A 21073-nucleotide genomic window follows, 5' to 3' on the forward strand; every position below is an offset into this window, starting at 1 on the left:
AAAAAAAAGAAATGAAAAGAAAGAAAAGTGAAACGTTTTGAATAAACAAAAGTTATGTTCTGAAATCAAAGTAAAATGTTAAAAAAAAATAGAACACAATAAGAAACCTGTAAAGGCTGGTATTGTGGGACATCACTGATTAGAAGGTGAGGTTTGATTATTGACATTTGAGTTTATCATTTCAGCAGAAAGTTTCATAAAAAAGAAAACAAAACATTTAGCTGATGTTATTCACATGTATTTTAAGTGCGAGCAAGAACAAAATCTGATATAAATTCATGGTGGTCACACGTCCTACATGCAGCCAACATGTACGTTGCTGCATTGCCCACATGTATTTTAAGTGTCTCTAAGGCTAAAGGTTGTTGTTGCTATTTAGGGGTAATTGTGGTGCGGCTTTCACCATTCAAAGTAAGTGTGAACAAGAAAAAAGTTACATGAAAACAGTCACTTCCTTTCAGAAAACAGAAGTAATTTCCAGCAATCAAAAAGAAATGTCAAGAAATGAAACTAAATAACATTTCATTTTAATTTCTGGAAATTACTTTTTTGTTTTCTGAAAATTTTACTTTTGATTTCCTTTCACCTTTTAGGAATTGTGTTTTGATTTCTAGAGTTTGTTGGTTTTGCTTTCTTAAAAATTGTAGTTGTGATCTTTACAATCTTTTTATATTGAGTAATTTGTTGGTGTGATTTGGACTTCAGGGCCACCGTACTAATCATACCGGAGTTGTTCAATTAACAAGCCTTTAATGAAATATGCAGCTTAAAAGGAAAAATATGGATAAAAAAATATTACCTTAATATATGCGTAACATGACACTACACGTACTTTTAAAGTGGCTATAAGAATCCAGAAGCAGTGTGACTTCTGCTGTGGTGTATAACGTGTTAGTTACTGTCAACATACGGTCTATGCCACCGTTAACACCACGTGACCAGGTGATGCTCTGCTTTTGCAACTAACATGCTCTCAGACAGGTTCCCCAGAGAAGCTAAATAGCCCAACAGAACCTGCTGTCCTCATTGTTTTATTTGCTAACATAAATGAGATCCACGTTTGAGAGATTCTTCCGACAATTAGCGAGTTTCCTCCTCCGAGCTCCCCTCCAGCGCTCGTGAGCGGCTACTTCCTCATTCTTCCGCCCCTGACACCTTCAACCGAAACGCCAAAAACCGGCCGAGGGTCGCTGCTTGAAGAGCCGGGAACTGCTCCGCGTGTTGTCAACTTGTGAGGGGACTTTGAAATCCAAATGCTTATTTACTGTGTATTGTACTGAGGCGGCAATGTCTGCGTGGACTAGCTCCCCCCTCTGACTCTGGGTAAATTAACGGTATACGCGCGTGACCATCGCTCGAGGCTCACCTTCACGAGTCCATGTCATCCTTCAGGACCGTCGGGGAGGCGCTGAACATGTCTGCGGCCTGGGGTTTGCAGCTAACTGTTATCTGCCTGATGTTTTTTCTTCTCTTTTTCTTTTTTTTTCTTCCTCTCGCTCCTCTCCTTTGCTGTCTCGCGTGACGTGACGTGAAGGAGCGCGCGCCTGCTGTGTCACTTCCGCACAACTCGGGGGTGGTGGTGGTGGTGGGGTTTGCTTATGTCTTTGTAAATGTATGTATTTACTTACGATATTCTTTTAAAACATATTATAAACAAGTCAATTATATGAAATATTTACAGTGATTTGATTTTATAGTCACGTGGGTAAAAAAGTCAGAATTAAAAAGATTTAATTTGTTAAATGTTTGGTTTACAAACATAAATAATGGCTATACTAGATGGTTTACTGGATTACAATAAATAAAATAGAAATAAACCCTCAACATTAATTGGTAAAATTCTTACGTCAAAATGAAAAAGTATGGGAAATAAAATAAAAATAAGGATTAAAAAAATAAAGTAGGATTTTTATTAAGAAATATTCTAGCAACACATGTGCAGAGGGAGAACTGCTTTTGTTATTCTATTTGGATTATACATTTTCAAGATTTTCTAAATTACATATTAACCTTATTATTAATAATAATATTATCATAATTCTAAACGGACACATGTTTTATTTCCTCATCTATTAAAATGATGAATATATTTTTATTTTGTTGTTTTTATTTGATTACAGAATGTATAAAAGAAGAAAGACACCTTCATGTACCCTATTTAATAGAAGTTCAACAGCGCCCCCAAGTGGACAAACGTTCAAACTGCACGCGTTTTTTTTTGGTATCTTCACTCAAAACATAGACTGTAAAAATATGTATTATTATTATTTTATATACAGTCTATGACTCAAAAGTTAATATTTTAAAACGATAATTTTATGTCTTTAATTTTACATGTGATGTAGCCTGAGCCTATATGTTACACAAGTTTAACTGTTTATATTCAAACAAACTAATTTTCTTCAATTGAGACCATAATTTGTTGAATTTAATACAACTATTTACATATGTAGTGTTTGTTAATATTAGTTTATTGCATTGGTACTTTGCTTCATTGTGTATTTTGGCTTTAAAATAAAATACAGAAACTCATAAAAGGAGATTTTGATACAAATCAAGTTTAAAGATTACAGGCGATGACAGGGATCTGCAACTTTCAACACTAAAAGAGCCATTCGGGTTGATTTCTTTTATATATATATATATATATATATATATATATATATATATATATATGTATATGTCTATGTTTAGCACATTTCCCACTGACAACAAAAGCTAAAATAGTCTTATTTCACCCTTTATAAAAATAAAACAGATTTGTATTTATGTTATTGTTACTATTATGATCGATTAAAATAAAAATATTGGTTCTTTTATTATAAATAAAATAAAAACATAAAGAGACAATGGACTTTTTGAAATATAAAGTAGTTTTTTTTTTAAATACTTGAAAGGTTTACATGACTTCCTTTCAAAATAAAAGACATCCTACACCACATAGGATCATCTCAATGCAGCAAAGGCAGTCCATACAGTTTATTTTACCATTTGTAGTACATCTCAGCCAGAAATCAGAGCAAATTAAGTGACCCATACCTGATTTTTTTTGGACCATAATTTAAAATTTGATTTAAAAAAAAAAGACAGTCCACCTTATAGTCTGGTGTGTCCTAATTTTAAATTCTGGCAGTGCTTACTTACTTCAAATTGATTTTCTGTAGTACATAGTGCGCAAAAACCTGCCAAATGTTTTAGTCTGACTTTAGTAAACTATGAAGCTGCACCCCTTGATGGATTGTTGGAGCATTATGGGTATTGTAGTCAGGAGCCAGAAAAAACATGTTGCTTCTTAAAATAAAAAAAAAACAGTATTTTTCTATTACCAGAGACCCACAATGGAGGATAAAAGAGCCACATGGGTGGCTCTGCAGCGATCCTTGATCTAAGAAGTGGTATAAAATATTTTTACTCTTGAGTTTTGTGATGCTTTTTAATAGACAGTAACTCTCAAAACAAAAATTGAAATCTTCTGATTACTGGACACAAGATGTCTTCAAAATGTAATTCACATAGTAGAACCCCCGTGTCCTGTTTCCATCCACAAATATGTCAATACAGAGATGTTATAACAAGCCGACGTGTGGCTGGTGTGGCTCTCATTATTCCACTAATGAGCTGTCTCCATGGCAGTCTGATCGGCAAGCCACCGAAGCGAGCAGACCCTGTGCAGGGGTGTGGAGGAAAGAGCGGTTTGGGGTCAACCAATCGGCCGTTTGAGACAAGAAACCGGCGTGCAGAACTTAACATCGTGAAGAGCTCGTTAAAGAGTCATTTCTGGTCAATATGCTCCCCTGACTCAAAGAGGCCAATCAGCCGTACTGCTCCCATCTCAGGAGAATGACTTTCATTCATCACTGTCAGCTGGGCTGTGGTATTAGCAGGTGTTTACGGATAAGTCATTCAAGTGATGAAAAATGGAGATCCAAATGACCCTCTGCTCCCACATTCAACACCATTTAACATACAGACTGGATCCTAATGGGATCATAGGAGCCCAAACATAAGAAGGCATTCAGGGTTCAGGACCTTACAGTGTGACTGACAGTAAAAATGCTTCCAACAAACAGGAACACCACTTTAAAATACACATTTTTAGTGATATACTCAAACTTTTAGATTTTTTTAATTTAGTAAAAACACATTATGACTTAGTAGGAAGATATAAAAACCAGGATTAGCATTAGCACATCAATACCCTTTGTGTCATCCATGGTAGTATTTAAAGCAGCATCATTCATAAGAATTCAAAATCTTTTTCAAATTGTAATTTTTCAAGTTGAAAATGTGTGTTTTTTGTTTCTTTACCTAATGTGATGTGATGATTGATAAGTTTTGGTAAAATGGCTACCCTTTTATACACACTCATGGGTAAACTCTGACATCACTCGGAGGATTTTGACGATGAAAATGAAGTCTGAAGTGGGAGGGACATGTTGACTAGAGTTTGTTCTGTCTCCCTCAACAAAGTGCCAAAGATGGCTGAGTGGGCGGGGCTAAGGAAAAATAAATAAAGAAAAATAACAAAAACACACCTCTTTTCAAGTTCTCCCACTTAGAAATTGTGTCGAGGTCTGAATTGTTCACGCATGTCCACTGTGAGACAAAACAATTCTGGAAGTCACATTTTAAAATTATTTATTTATTTGCTGCAAATAAGTATTTAGTGCAAATATTTCCTGTAGTTTTTCACCATGTTTCTACACACTCCAGGAGAGATTTTGGCCCACTCCTCCACACAGATCTTCTCCAGATCATTCAGCTTTCTGGTTGTCACTGAAATTTTCTCCAAAGATGTTCTATTGGGTTTAGGTCTGGAGACAAAACCTTGATATGCTTCTTACACAGCCACTCCTTGGTTCTCCTGGCTGTGTGCTTCGGGTCATTATCATGTTGGAAGACCCAACCCTGACTCGTCTTTAACACTTTAGCTATAAAAAGTTACACCAAGTAGAATTTACTTGATATAATATACCCAATAAAAAGTATTTGTCATAATAAATAGATCAAAGCATGACAACACATGATAAATTAGAGTAGTTTTGTTTTATTTTCAGCTGTGGTTTATGTAAGAAAATGGAAAATACAAATATAGGAAGATCCTAAAAACATGGCTTGAAAATTACGGAAACATTTGGAATTTGAGAAGAATAATTTCATTAAAAAAATAATGATACTGAAGACTTTGGTTCCTGGGACATATGAGATTTTACTCGGAGACTCATAAACCTTAGAAAAATGCAACATAGTGAAAATCATGTAAATCCTTTCAAATCACTGGGTGATAATGCTCTAACTGAGGAAGGAGATTGTTCCTCTAAATGTCATCCTCTCTTAAATACAGCGCAGTCGTCCTGTCCCACGTGCAGAAAAAAACCCCACAGCATGATGCTACCACCCCCATGCTTCACAGTGGAGATGGTGTTCTTGGTATGCTACTCATCATTCTTCTTCCTCCAAACACGGTGAGCAGAATTAAGAAAAAATGTTCTATTTTGGTCTCATCTGACCACATGACTTTCCATCCCAATGGTCATTGGCAAACTAAAGACGGGCGTGGACATGTGCTGGTTTGAGCAGGGGAACCTGCTGTGCCATGACATCGCCAAGAGTTACCATGGAAACGGTGAACCCAGCACTTTTCAGGTCACTGACCGGCTGTAGTTCTGGGATGACTCCTCACCTTTTAGGATCAGTGAGACCCCACCAAGTGAGATCCTGTCACGTTAAGATTCTTTCTATTTTCTATTTTCACTAAGCTGGCCTTTGCCAGTCACAATTTAGTCTCTGGTGTCTTTGGACAGCTCTTTGGTCTTGGCCATGTTAGTAGTGGGAATCTTACTGAGTATATAGGGTGGTCAGGTCTTTAAGCAGCTGATGACCTCAAACAGGAATGTCTTATTTAAATGTGGACTAACAGGTCTTTGAAGTTTTAGTTTAAGTCTCTCACAGAAATCTATCTATGATTTCTGATTGAAGAGGGAGACGTTCACTTGCCTCACTAAATGTGCACCAGTTCTGTGTGGTGTTTGAGAAGCATAACTTATGTCTATAAATTTAACAATGATGTTAATAGTTAGGGATCAGTTTTGTATGTTTGCCTTCCACATTAAAGCTAAACTTCTCCCCACACGCTCCAATTTAAAATCATTGCAAACTGTGTGGTTGAATGACACAATCTGACATTGAGTTGTGTCACTTAGAAGAGCGAACGGCTCAGCCGTGCTGGAATCGGTGCTAAGCGGCGCCCTCCTTTGGACCCTGCTGCAAGCATGTCCTTCTGTTGCAGCAAGGCCGCCACTTTGTGTTTTCTATGTAAACCTATAGCTCAGCGGACTCTTGCTTTCATGACACCCAAGACTCTCAGACTGGAAACAATAAGCAAACACAGAGTCGGGTTTCTGCTGCGCACTATATGAAACTGACAAACCTCTCTCCTTCTGCTCTTACAGAAATCTGAGCTTGATAGGAAAAATAACATAGATTTCTACTGGCAGTAAAATGTTGTCAGAGAACGGAACTAGAAACAAAAGTGTTGTGTTAGTTCTGCTTCAAGCCTGCAGCCTCCCATCAAACTCTTTGATCAGCGGATTTCTTGAAACCAACCTTCATCCCCGGAAAAGTTTGGTTTGGGAAGTGTGTTTGTCATTCTGAGAGTGGCCCCGGCTCTCTCCTTGTTTTGTCCTTTTAATCTTCCGTGTAAGTTTCCTCATGTCTCCTCATGGCGAGGATGAATATTTTATGGAGAGCCTGAGGCTTCGCCTGGCCCACGGAGCACCTCGCTGTACCCAGGAAACCATAACAGAGCAGGAAGTGGAAGAACAACCCGGCAACAGAGAGGAGCTTGTTTTTGAAAGTGTTCACTCCACCTTCTCCTTTTGCATCATCCTCCCCGTCTGCCACCTCCGTTTCTCCCCAGAGCTCACACTCACCTCCAGTCTGCACTCTGTTTTTACAGATCATGAGGATATAATTCAGGATATAATTCCCAGACAGTCTCTCAAGTATATTTTGTAAAAGCTAAACAATTAAATTACTATTTTCTGCCTAAAATAGCAAAGCTGTGCAGCAAATACATAAAAAAAGCTCAGCGTGTTTCTTAAAGCTTCAGGCTTTAAAAGAGAAAAAACAGCTTCTTATCACCTGCAGATGAACACAGAAATCTGATCGACATTCAAGACACCACCAGTTTCTTCAATGAATGAGAGGCCTTCTGGGAATCCTCTACAGCGAGCATGCTGATGTGCAGCTCAGGCCTCAATCAGAAAGTTTGCAGTGATGCAAGAAGTGATGTGAGAAGCTCTCCAGTGTCATCATTCTTTGTTCCTTAGCTGTCAAAAAAAAAACTGCAGCAACTTTCATCACCTGTAGTATCTCAGGTGTGACGACTGACTTTCTTTTTTCTTGCTAAAAACTCTTAAAAATGTTGTTAGGATTAATAATACTGACAGGATCAACAGAAGTGCTGTAATGATTTATTAGGATTACATAAGATGCTCTGATGCAACATCTATTGGGCTTTAAATTGTTTGGACTTTTTTTTCTCACTAATTTATTTATTTACTGAGATACTGATATTAACCCTTTTGCTGCCAGATCAATTAAATGGTGGTACACTTTTAGAAAACATACTTTTTAAAACATTGATTTATGAGTATTACTCCCCTTAGTTCTGTGGTCTGAAACCTGAGGCTCTGGTGCCACATGTGGCTCTTCTACCCCTCAGTTGTGGCTCTCTGGTTAAAGAAAAAAAAATTAAATGTAAAAGTTACTACAAAGTTAAAGTAAGTATGTAGTAAAGTAATTAAAACTTTATTTAACTTATTCACAAACAGTTAAACGACAGCACTGACAGATTTTTGAGTGGAAAGTTCCTAAAGAATTTCAATTGGAGATCACTAAGCAAAAACTCATACTTAAGATGCAGTGGATGATAAAGCCTTTTGAACAAACTCAAGGATTTTAAGTGTGCCTTATGGGTAAAAAAAAAATAAATAAAAAATACACTAAAGGGAAAAAAATAGCTTTGATTTTATTTTGGTTGGTTAAATTTACAAATTTCCGACTGAGATGCTCCATAAAAATTAACTTTGTTTTAATGGTTTTTTTTATGTGATAGTGAGGGTCTTTTATTTTGAAAGGACGTCATATAAACCTATAGCAAATATATTTTTTTGAAAAAGCAAACAAAAAAAGCAATTTTCTCTTGGTGTTCATTTGTCATTCCTCCCAAAAAATAAAAATAAAGAAAGAACCGTTTAGTCATATTAATCATAATAGTAAAAGGTGATGTAAGATTTTGTGGGTCCTACTGGTTTGTGGTCTGTAGAAAATTGAAGGTTGCAGATCTATGCGATAACCATAAAAAAAAACATTTTTTTATTGAATTTGTCTTGGTGGGTAGTTAAAGGGTTAAAAAACAGAAATATAGCAATGAACAATTTAAATTTCCAAAAAGGCCCAAGATTAAATTCTTTTTTTATGATTCAATCCACTTAAATATATACAATCATATTTTTTCAAAATTAAAATAAATAAAACACTGAAAACAATCTATTGTGATCAAAAGATTTCAGACAAAAACACATATTGTTGAATTTTGTTGATTCTCTTCTATCTATTTTATTTTGTATGTTTTTTTCTGTATTAAAAACAAGTTTTGATGAATGAGAAAGTACTCCTCGGTTTCATATTTTCTACACTTACCTCAAACTTTGCCTCAAACTTTTGATGAAAAATGGCTGGATGTACAGAAATTACACACGTCATCACTTCTTGCAAAAAAATGCTAATGAAACAGACGTGATTAATTGAATTGAAGTAACTTTGACAGCCAGATGAAAAGTGGAAACGTTGGCAACTTCTGGAGCAAAAACAGAGGATGGTGGGGAAGAAACTAGAAAGCTCAAAAGATCCATCCGTCTTCAGAACCTGCTGAATACCTTTAGGGGTCACGGCCCGGGGTTCCTGGAACAAAACCAGCTACTGTTGGGTGAAGGCGGGGGGCATCAGGTCCTGTGCAGGAGCACACACTCATGCACACATTGGGGTAATCTAGAGACACCAATTACATTTGAGACAGTTAGCAGTTTATTTTTCTGGCTGTATAAAACATTGCAAACAAGGAGAAAAAGACAGACAAGAACGTGTTTTCTCAGCTAAAAAAAACTATAAGGATTAGTGCTGGGCGGATCGATCCAAAATATTGATGGTTTTGATTCAAGATTTTCACTCATTTTTTGAAAATTTTCTGTATCTGCAAAGAGGATCCAGCTCCCTCACCACCCTCACCCCACTGAAAAAAGTGAAACGTTGGATCAATTTACAAAAGTTCTGTAATTTGTTGCATTAGAAATGATTAGTTTGTATCAAATTAAACAGTTTTAATTGATTGTTAACTCAATCTAAAATTTCATGTAATTTAAACAAATTATTTTAAGTGCAAGAAATTACAGAATTTTGTAAATTTGATCCAACGTTTCACTTTTTCAGTGCAGTCCTGAGATCTCAGCTACTGCAGATCTCAGTGCACACATGCATGTGGCATGCATTGTTTTTTCACTCTATTTTAATGCTAAGTTGTTTTTGACAAATTAGTTTTCACTTGTTTTTCTTGTTCTATTTAAAGGCTAAGAAGTAACAAATTATTTACATTTGTCGCAGTTGTTTTTTCAATCGTAAACATTTAATTTATTCTTGTATAGAAGTTACTCGTTTCTTTTGGTTTGAAGACTTTTTTTGGATTCACTTCTTCACTTTTTATTTAAAAAGTTTTTGTTTTAGTAAACTATTTTCTATTTAATTGTTAAGATTGTCCAAATTCTGTTTTTATGTTTATCATTTAGTTTAAAAAAAGTAAAAATTACAAAAAAGACATTTACAGCAATTAAAAACAAGTGAGATTTTGAGGTTCATGCCTCATCCACCACTTTTACAAAAAAGATCCGTATTGGTATTGATATCGCGATACTGACCGGCATCAGATTGATACTCACATGCTCAGTATCGCCCAGCCCAGATAAGGATCCATCTCCGACTCCACAGGCTTCAGTTTGGGAAGTACAATAGATAAAAGGAGAACAATTGAAAAAAAGTGACTGGAGGAAACTTTCTTTAAAGCTGAATGTACAACTTCAGCTTATATGTTTGCATATGAACAAACAAACCCAAAAGGTCAAAGCAATAATGTATTTTAGAGAGATTATTCATGCTTCTGCGCTGCAAAAAAGTTCCCATTGAAATAAGTAAAAAATTCTAACAGTTTTTGCAGATTTTCTTTAAATAAGCGCAAAAAAGAAAAAGAAAAAAATAAAAATCTGCCAACAAAGTAAGAAAAATAGCCTTATTTTAATAAATAATGTTTTCTCATACTAAGATATATTACTATTGGAAAACTTTCAAAACATTTCTTTAAAAAACAGTTTTTTTTTCACTTTTTCAAAAGTTTTGCAATGTAAAAAAGAAATCATGTTTCTGTGTTGGGCCTCTGTGAAAATCAATGTGAGCAGACAAGACGTTCATGCCACAGGACGGGGATTCCTCCTCACAAATCAAAGCGTTTTATTGACTGCTGAATCGCAGACTTGAAATGCAGCAGAGGGACCTTAAGAGAAATGTGCATAAGGACGCTAAACCTGCAAACTTCAATATCGAAACAGCGTTAGTGCTGAAAATCCTACAGAGAGGTGTAAGAATAAAAGCTCCAGACACAAATGTTTACTAGAGGCGGGAATCGATTAAAAAAATTAACTAATTATTAATCACAAACCTGGAAAAAATTAATCGTGATTTTTTTTGTATTTGCCCACCACTTATTATCTGTAAATAATCGGAATATGAAATCACACGCACAATTATACATTTAGAACGCTTATTTTTAACCCTGTGAAGGGCCTAAAATCTGTTTTTGATTACTTTTTAATTTACCTCTGTACTTTTAATTAGCTTATTTGGTATCATTTTAATCAGCACCACTTCTCCTTTGTCACACTACCTTTATTTTGTCATTTTTTTCATTTTGTATTTACACACAAGACATAAAATCATGCAAAAACAGAAAATTCCACCTGAACAAAATGGATTTATTTTGCTGGGATAACCCCTAAAAATATTTAACAAACTTTTTTTTTTAGCATAGAATGAAAGTTTTAGGTGTAATTTTATAAAAATGACAAGAATAAAATTTGTCAACAAACATATCAACATGTTTTTGAATGAAAATTAAAAAAAAATGGCGGACGTCAGATATTTTTGTACAATATACTTTATATTCCTCTTACTGCATAAATTGTGTAGTTTTATCTTTTTATACACATACATTCACCTTTTCTCAACTCTTTAATACCTGAGGTGTTGCCGGTTAAACACAAAACTTTAACATACTTTAACTTTTCAACCGTTAACCCGATCATTCAGACGGACTCTCCTCTCCAGTACCCCGACATCTCCCAGGGAGGCTCAGTTTAGTCATAAACTTTGAGCAACTTTCTCTGCTTCTTCTCCAGTGCTCTGTCCTTCAGGTGTGGATGTGACGGACAGCTGCCAGAGGCGGCCTGGTTTCACACCTTGCTGGTCCCCCCTCCTCCCCCTCCTTTCCCCTCCGCAGACAGCAGCCTGGGAAACCACAGGCCACCAGGCTGGCGCCAGCCCTCTACGACTTAGAGCAGGGCAGCCGGCCCAATCAATACCTCTGCATTTCCTGTCCATTTGCTCAGGTCTCTTCATTAATTATTACTGCATGGCGGAGCTTCGGTGTGCTCGCTGGCTGGGCCAAGGGGAGAGGACGGGTGACCTTTGCCTGCCCCTGGGTCGACTTGGATCGCACCCAGAGACCATGGGACAGACATCACGAGGAAACACCAAAGTCAGTCCTTCTGATTTGCAACAGTTACTTTATTGACAAATAGATTTGAGGCAAAAACTTTGATGACAACAAACGGGCACATTTTAAAAATGCAATCAAAAAAGAAATCCGAGCCGACAAAAGATCAAGAAATGTGTTTTTATTCAGTGAAGGCCATTGCACTTCCAGAGCACCTGGATCAAAGGGAGTTCATTAGTCTCTGCGGAGCACAAAGGGACGCCAGAGGCGCACGCGGGTCAAAATTTGGCGACGGCGAAGGCGATGTTCTCCAGGGCGGCTCGAGCCTCGGAGGAGGGGAAAGCCTTGATGGCCTCCAGAGCCTTGTTACTATGGAAACAGCACAAATCCAGCGCGGATCTCACGCCTTTCTCTGATTTAACTGTTGCCAAAAGCTGCACGGGGGATGAAAACACACATTAGTTTGTCACGCCGGAGTCCGTCCGGCTCCCATCACTGTCAAGATAATAAACTGTTGAGGCAAAGTTAGCCCCGTCTAAATGCCGGACGGGAAAGCAGACTGTTTGGAGTCCACCGACGGCTGATTAATCTCCGGAGAAGTTCGGCGTGCACGCCATCTTGCGTGTTTCTCTGTTGCTTTAATATAAAATTTTGATCAGAGCGAGCTGAGATCTGCACACACGCAATCAAACATCCACAGACTTACAGACATGTAGAGGAAAACACGGCTCTGAGTTTACAGAGCGCTTCAGCTGAGACAGCTCTTTGCTGAGGGCATTTTGCTTCATAAATTCTGGAGGTGGAAAGCCCTGTAGGCTTTTTTTTTTACAAATAAAAACCAAAAAAACTGCAGATGCCCTCAGAGTCACTGGAAAGCCTTTTCCCTTGAGCTTTTAACACCATTCTGCCTGTTATTGTTCTATGTTTATGTTGCCAAATTCCCACACCAATCTTTATTTTTATTTTTTTTAACCAAACTTCTGTTTGTAGCTACTTGAGAACACACTTTAATTTAAAAACAGCACCAGCATGAAGTTGTGCGAAGACGGCAAGAATAAATAAACACACACGCAAAATGAAAGAAAGCACAGAAATGGATGTGTGGACGAGCGTGAAATTATTTATCAAACATCTGAATTTTTCATTTGAAAAGTCTCCAGAGCGATTTTCTCTAAACTCCTTTCACTGTGACGCTTTTGCTGCATCTGGCTCCATGTTAACCGTAGCCGGCTCGCCTGGGGCGACTAAACCAAGTTCTGGCGGTTAGAAACTCGGGTGTAGTTACACTCTCTGGCCCTTTTTGCAAAGCAGCGTTGCCAGTTTTCGATCATGCTTTGCACGTCAGATGAACTTTGTGACCTGTGGGCCTAAACGACCGTTCTCACTGACCTGCAGGTACCGTGCCAAACACATGATCATAGAAAACAGAACTAGACTGTGTTCCAGAAAGACTCTTTAGCTACAGAGTTTAAGAAGAAAAACACAAATTCCTGATTTTACACTTTAAGGGTTTTCTTGCCCCCCTGCAGCAACACAAAAGTGTGTTTTATTAAAGGAAAAACTCTAATTTTACATTCTTTACAGCAGTTCTATGATTAATTATATTGTTATTTACATGAGGGCTTTTCCTATTTGGTCGACATTTTTATCAAATATGTAAATGTTCCCTTTGATTTAACTAATAATGAATCAGAAGAATTATTATTTTCTTTAGTTTGATGCTTATTACCCCCCAAAATTAAGACAATAAAAGTTGACCATGTCAATGGCGAGAGTTTCCACCTTTTGCCTCAGTAATGTCTCGTGCTCCTCACTAGCTTTATGGTGTTGTTGCACTCTTCCACAAGTGCTACATGCAGTTCTGCCGAGTCACTTGGGAGGGAGGTCTGATCATCCAGGTCTATGGGGTTCAGGTCAGAGGTCATTGCTGGCCATACCATATGAGACACTCCCACCAGCTGAAGTCCAGCTGTAACAATTCTGACATCGTGTTCTGGAGCATTATCGTGCATGAACAGAAAGTTGGAGTGTTCTGGTGGATTTAGGGGATGATGATGTTCTATGATGTCTCAGAGGTAAGGTTGGTTTAGTTTCTTACAGTTCAGAACCTAATGAGAGCCACAAAGTCCCACTTTATCCTTTTACAAAATAACAATTGTTTTTTTGGCATTGAAATATTAAATATTTTCAATAATTGAATTACAAAGTGTCTATATGTTTATACGTATATATATAACAGTATGTAACTTATTTCACTTTTGACAGCAGCACACACTTTTCCTTTCAAAATAAAACCCACCCTGTGTCAAAAAGGTCCTCCTGCTGCAGCAGCTTTAGTTATATTAAAAATGCAAGACAGTCATTTTAAACCACATTTGTTCAAAATTTACCAAAATAAAAAAAACTTTTAGCGAATTTTATTTGACTAACTATAAATTAAAAACACAAATTTTCAAAACCATTTCAACAGAATTTCTGACAGTAAATTAAACTTTTTTTGCTTAGTTGTTGGACGTGTTGAAAATCTAGACAGAAAGGACAAAATAGAAATAACTGATCTAATATTTATTTATATGTTAGCATTTTGCTAAGACACAATAAAGGGATAAAAGAGCCACAGGTTGCAGACCCCTGGTATTGGGGAAGAATTGGGATTCGGCCTAAGTGTCAAGTTCACTTGCAACACCTGACTATCTATTATAGACGCGCTGTATGGCCATGTGGCACTGCTGGTCCGTTAAGCAACATCATGTGTTCATGTCTGTTTGAAAAATGAACTTGGAATGATTTACTGGTAAAATCCTATTTTCACAGAATGTTGACACTGATGCCACGTTGAAAAGGTTTTTCTTTAGGAATTTTTCGGTTTTGGCCCCAATAAATACGACACAGTGAGACCATTATGTGGAAAACACACAATGAGGTGCGTCTGTCACCTCATAACCTTTACCTTGCTCTCCCCAAAATCTGTGAAGTGAAACGTCCAATGAGTTTTTTGCAATATTCGTAACTTACTGTGAGTAGTGTACATTTACAGTTATATTATTTAAGAATAAGCTTTTATAAAGCCCTCAAAGTTTTAACAATTTTTTTTGTCTTCAATGTACCAGTTTGTATCTAATGTACATAAAACATATACTATAACTTATTTATCTTTGCTCTCAGAATTTAATATTTACCTTTAAACTTTTTGCCCATAACTTTTATGAGAATAACTTATGTCCTATAAGTGCTATTTATGCCCGCTAAGCAGATTTGTTTTTAAATCTTTTTTGTGCTAAAATAAAATAATTAAAGTGTTTTTCTTTACTTCACCAGTAAATAGCTGGTTAATTTTAGTTTTTTTTATTTGAAATTTTAAACTTAAATTCATCATGAACATCTAAACGTCTGTTTTGATTTTATGATTTCTCTGACATAACTTCCCAAAATAAGATTAAATCACTGAATCACTGCATGAATGAGGAAAAAGTAAAGCTGTGTCATAAAATGCTTAATGCTAAAAAGTTTTAAAAAATGAACCAATAAAAAAATATATTGTTATTGTACCACAAAAAAGCAGACGTACTAATTATCATGTACCTTCTGGGTATTTAGTGATTAATAAATACTATCTCAACTAGTAATGTTTATAAAAACGTTGTTTTCAAAAGTTTATCACACTTTTGTGATGCTTCAGGGTTAGAAGTCAAATAAAACAAAATCTTGACAGCTATGAAACGAGTTAAAACAGAAGACCCAAAGACATAAATGCATCTGAAAACACTTAATCCATAATGCTGACAGACACTAACGATAAATTGCACTTGTCAGCTTTAAATGAAGCTTGATCTGTCTGACTGTCTCATTGTTTTGATCTTTTTTGTCTCACAAAACTTTGCTTTATTGACACTTAAGCAGATCTCCATCTCATAGCCTCATAGCTGCCGTTTGATTACATTGAATTAAAGCAAATAATTTGGCAAAAAATGTTATTTTCCCAGTTTATCCTGGAGTGACTCCCTCATTTCTCCTCTACATTCAAAAACTTCTCTCCCCTTTTTGGCTGAAGGAGCTCCTCTCACAATATGACTGTCTCACAGCCTCTGTGTCTCCACCACAAATAGGCCTCAGTAACTAATCCTTCCAGCTCTGATTTCAGACGGGACCAGATCACCTCCCATCCCCGTGCTGCCAGACCCCTCCTCCGTGAGCGCCCCGATCGCTTCCTTCTTTCCTCACACATCAGCTTTGGGAAGCTTGTTTGGCAACTTTGACACATTAAAAGACATCCTGTCCACTCTGATGATGCTTCACAACGAGGGCAAAAGTGAAGCACAACTGAGATTATAGGAAAGGCTGATAAAAGATTAAACATTAAGGTGACAACTTTATTTTTTTTAAAATGTGGAATATGGTAACTCAAGAAATAGAGTCGTCTTACCTTTGAGTAATCCAGCTGGTTCCTTAAAGTTGTTGCCTATTGAAGGAAAAAAAAGTATTAATATATTAAAGTCCCTATTCTGTGTCTGGTTTTCTTTTACAAATTTCAATAGAAAATCTCATTTTCCACTCGGTTTCATTTAAAAATAGGTGCTGTAATATTTAATACACAAACACGAGTTCTGTCTCTCCAGTATGAAACTAAAGTGCCTGGCAAAAAAAAAAAAAAAAATAACCACCAGGATTTACCTAAGCAAACAGGTAAGAGCCTCCTATTGGGTAGTTATTGAATTGCAGGGATGCACGATATGAGGAAAACTCGATTAGTGGTCAATAGTGCGATGGCAATATTACTTGTGATACATGAACATATAGCAAAACAAAAACAACTGAGACATCATTTCTATGTCAGTTCAACAGTTTTATTTAAATAAAAGTCAACATAACTTAAAATGTTCTCCAAATTACTCGTCTACATAGGAGGTGGGCATCTAACATGACAGGAATCTGTCTGTCAAATGTCTAAAAGGCCATATTTGATTTCTTAAATACGCCAACATTGTATCTGGTCACCGGCGGGAGCCATCTCCACAATACTGAAGACACTACATCTCCCAGAAACCCCAGCGTACACTCCCCAGATGCCGCTCAGCTGAATCACCCAAACGTAAGCAGTGCACAGAGCCTCAGTCAGTGCGCAGTATTGTTCGTGCCGCTCTGCCTGCATTACTGAGCGTTTCTACCTGGATGTGATCTTCTGTTTCTGACCCTGCTTCATGTGATTACTTGCCGCCTGCCCTGACCCTCGCCTGGAATCTGAGGAGCCTACTCTTTTCTAGGATGACCCCATGCTTGTGATTGACCTCTGCCTGTCTGACCCTGATTTAGCTTTGAGCACTTTTAGCGGTGCTTAGTTACTGTCTAAACTAATAAATAAAATAGGCTTTATTTTGAAAAAATCTACCGGATGCACTTTACACTTGGATGCATGATTTCTGGTTTTTACTTCACAAAAAAGTGTTCTGGCTTGGCTTTGGTTTACGGCAAAAATTTAAAGCCAACAAAACAGACACAGAGCGCCAGAGAGGCCGGACCAGACTGGATGCAGTGTGAGTTCCTCTCGCCCTTTTTAAGGCATATTGATGATGAATGATGGACACATCAGAGTACGAAGAGAGGCAGATGAACCAATCCACACACCATGTCATCTTTACAAGCCTGTGGTGGCAGTGCCATGATTTGGGGTTGCTGCTGTTGGTCACGTCTAGGTTCAGCAACAGCTTGTACGTGAAGAATGAGACCAGATGATTGCCTGATTATTGTCAGGTTATTCCATCAACAGATGACAAGATTTCTTTGGGTTCAAACTACGAGAAAGTGGTTCAGGGAGCATGACACATCATTTTCACACATTGATGTCAACACCGGATGGGAATCCAGCAGCAAATGCAGCAAATAATCAAACCGAATGGCAAAAATATTATATGGAAAATTTGACCTTTTCTGTTTGTTTTGGTGGTTTTTTTTACTACAAACATGACTTTTTAAAAAGCAAAAACAAAGACATATACATATTTTTATTCAATTGTATTTCTAAGGTAAAGTCAAACACCTGCTCTAAAGTTAAAAAAGTCATTATCCTGCAGGAAAAGCATTAAGTCTGCACAATCTGTTCAGATGGAGTGAAATAAATTCCCAAAACAACAAATCAAAAATGTGAGAAACATGACTCAGTTGGTTGTTGCTCCTAATACATTTTCAATTTGAAAATTAAATATATTTTATTTTAAATATAAAGTCTAAAACCAAGAGATGGATTCTGCTTTTAATGACATTTATTTCTCACTATGCTAATAATTAAAAGTGTATTTTTGAATAACTGAGGGCTAAGACTGTGAGCATGTAAAAGTGTGGTAATGGCTTGTGAATAACACACTCTAACATAAAAACTGTAAACCGAGCTGCTCCAGCTGTGCTGCAGACAGTTTGGAGCTGTACCTGCTGCAGATGCTGATGCCATCTGTCCTCGCCGACGATCTGGCGGTGGAAAACCACCGGGGCGGCGTTCAGGCTGAACGTCAGCGGCTCTCCCACCCCGCCTTTGACAAAGGGCTGCAGGTCAGAGTTCAGCTGCAAATAGGGAAACATAAGAAATGACATTATTCTCTGTAACTTCCTGGTTATCAGGCAGCAGAATGTGGAGGCAGCAGTGTCTAGAGCAGGAGGGCCCAGGAAAGGCCGGTGGGTCAGACTTACTTTGTGGCCGAGCGACAGGTGCTTCCCGTACAGGTGCGCCAGCGTCTGGGACTGCTTGTCGTGTTTGGCGAGGAGCATGGCGGCTTCACAGCTCTTGGCGAGCAGCGCCCCGTGAGTCAGGAAGGTCTGCTCCTCCCAGGACGTCACATCAACCCCATCAATCAGCCCGTCCTGCAGAGCCAGCGGCGGCAAATGATGCAAACAGAGATTTACTGAAACGTTTTACAGTAGGGGTGGATTTTGGAAAGAGTCTGGTGATATGATACATATCGCGATACATATGTCACGATACGAATAACGATGTATCTCAAGACGGTAACAGAGAAAATATTTTTTGATAAGAATCATAAATGTGATTCATTAAATTCAATAACTTTAATTTCATGATGGTAGTTCTGTTTTTTCTGTACATATTCTACAATAAAAAAAGATATAAACCTCCAAACATGAACTCAAATAGAAAGACTGCTTATTTAGTAAAACCTGGACATAAAAGATGGATGTGGCCTCCAGGTAAAGACAGGCTGATGCTAATGAGCCTCATCTGATTATACGTCCAGTTGTAACTTTTTGTTCTTCACATCCATAAACACACATCTAATGGTTAAAAGTATAAATAGTAACTTGTTTACCTCAGCACTGCTGTGATTCTCATAATAGATTCCTTGAACTACATCGCCGATAGCACTGGAGATCAATTCAACCACCTGTAAAACAAACAAATCATCAATTCTGACACGAAAATCACATTTATCAAACATTCTTTGAACTTAAATCAAAATTATGGATTACAAAAGAAACAGAAGAATAGAAAATTGTCCAAAAAGTAAAAATCTTTTACCTTTTAGAATTCAGTGGAGTATTTATATAAAAAAACACAATGTTTGCCTTATTACAGTAAAGAGTTCTGATTTTCTGTTTCCATCTCATAATAAATGTATTCACCAGATGTGTGAAATTATCATTTGAGACATAATTTACTCTCAAGAATCTTTAAAGACATTTGTCCTGAATGTAAAAGTTGATGTTAGGAAAAAGGAAATTCACTTTTACATTTTTTGTTGCTATTTTTTGGAGGAGTTTTGTAAAGTCAAGAGCAAGACAAACGTATTATTTCGCATTTGATGTCTTATAACTATATGCTTTTATATTTTTTATTAAAATAATGCACATTTCTGCCCATTAAGATGACAATCGTTGGTGTTTGGTTTATTTTTTAGCAGGCGCCTGCATGGAGAGCTGCATCACAGAGCCTTCATAGTGCATTAAAATATCCTCATTTTTTTGGATAAATGAACTAAATATTATAAATGTGATTTGGAGTCAAGATGTCCTCTTGCTTAAGTCACACCGGGTTACTAAGCGTCTCATTAGAAGTCGCTCACAGCTCAGATGAAGCTAAAACGGTGGCGGTAAATGAGGCCGATTAAAAGCTGCGCGCCGCTCAGGTCATCTGTGACATTTGTAATTATAAACCGCTATCTCCTCTCTGATTGAAGCATCTTAAACAGCTCGTTTGGAGAATGAGTATGACTTAAGACGTGTCACAATAAAAAAAAATAAAAAAAGGGGGGGGGGGGTGTTGAAGCTCATCTGCTCATTAAACGGCCATGAAGATCAGAAATTCATTCATTCTACTTTGTATTTACAGAGAAGTGGAGCGGTAAAGAGGCAGCTCCGGTGTCGGTCTGCTCCGAGGAGCTGAAATGGAGCTCCAAAGCAGATGGTGAGGAGAAATCAGGAGGTGTTCGGGAAAGCAGAGGAGTAAATACGATTTCAGAGAGGGGAGCTTCACCACTCTTGTTCTTCAGAAAAACAAACATGAAAAGCTTGTTTTTTCTGTTAGGTTTTGGTTACTCAGTTTCTTACGGTGATTCCTAAAAGTAAAACATTTTTCTTTACTAATTCTCTTTAAGGCCTAAACAACGTCTTTAACTCTAAAGGACCAGTTTCTACTGACCAAAACCCCTGCGAGAGCCACAACGACTCACCTCAACACTTAATGTAGGGCTGCGAAAGTTAACGTGTTAATGCATGCAGCCCGAATTAACGCATTAATATTTATTAACACCCTGTGGTGCAGCTGTGAAATTAGCGTAGTAAAACTCTAAATGTAAACTTTTTTTTTTATATTCTGTGATTGAGATTTTATTAAATCAAAGTAATAATACGCCATTTATTTGTAGTTATTGGACAAAAGCGATCTTTTATTTTAATAAATGAGGTCGAAGATGAACATTGATCTGACAGCTATGATGCAGAGCAGTGGGCGGAGCCAAACAGAGCCGTCTGCTATTAGAAATCCAACAACGAGGAAACCAATTATTATTTCATTTTGGTTGTGGACCGACGGGAGTTTTTCTACAATAACGAGCATCAATGTCGTCTAAAAATTGTGGAAACTCTACGGTTCACTACAAAAAGTCCCGCCCACCACTGTTACGAGAGACAAGCAGGTCGGAGTGGACAGACACTCCCCCACCTGTGAGCAGATTCCAGCTGAGCTGACCTGAAATCCAGCTGGATTAAATTTCTCCCAAAAAACTTTTATTATATTTCACTAGACTAGAAGGA

The 21073-nt window shown here is 37.3% G+C and overlaps 2 protein-coding genes across 2 annotated transcripts in view; both read right to left on the reverse strand.

Moving 5' to 3' along the window:
• Nucleotides 1-1930, reverse strand: part of bend3 (BEN domain containing 3) — an 8500-nt gene extending 6570 nt beyond the window's left edge. The window contains exon 1 of the mRNA XM_024266846.2: nt 1367-1930. The gene's annotated coding sequence lies outside the window, so the exon portion shown is untranslated. The remainder of the gene's footprint in view (nt 1-1366) is intronic.
• A 10052-nt stretch (nt 1931-11982) lies between these two features.
• The window catches only part of pdss2 (prenyl (decaprenyl) diphosphate synthase, subunit 2), a 34408-nt gene continuing 25317 nt past the window's right edge, over nt 11983-21073 (reverse strand). The window contains exons 4-8 of the mRNA XM_024266857.2: nt 19132-19206; nt 18500-18670; nt 18242-18373; nt 16245-16280; nt 11983-12255 (exon numbers count right to left, since the gene is read on the reverse strand). Of these exons, the coding sequence (XP_024122625.1) occupies nt 12100-12255; nt 16245-16280; nt 18242-18373; nt 18500-18670; nt 19132-19206 (570 nt within the window). The 3' untranslated portion in view covers nt 11983-12099. The remainder of the gene's footprint in view (nt 12256-16244; nt 16281-18241; nt 18374-18499; nt 18671-19131; nt 19207-21073) is intronic.

Source organism: Oryzias melastigma, linkage group LG22 (genome assembly GCF_002922805.2).
Source record: "Oryzias melastigma strain HK-1 linkage group LG22, ASM292280v2, whole genome shotgun sequence".
NCBI classification, from domain to species: domain Eukaryota; kingdom Metazoa; phylum Chordata; class Actinopteri; order Beloniformes; family Adrianichthyidae; genus Oryzias; species Oryzias melastigma.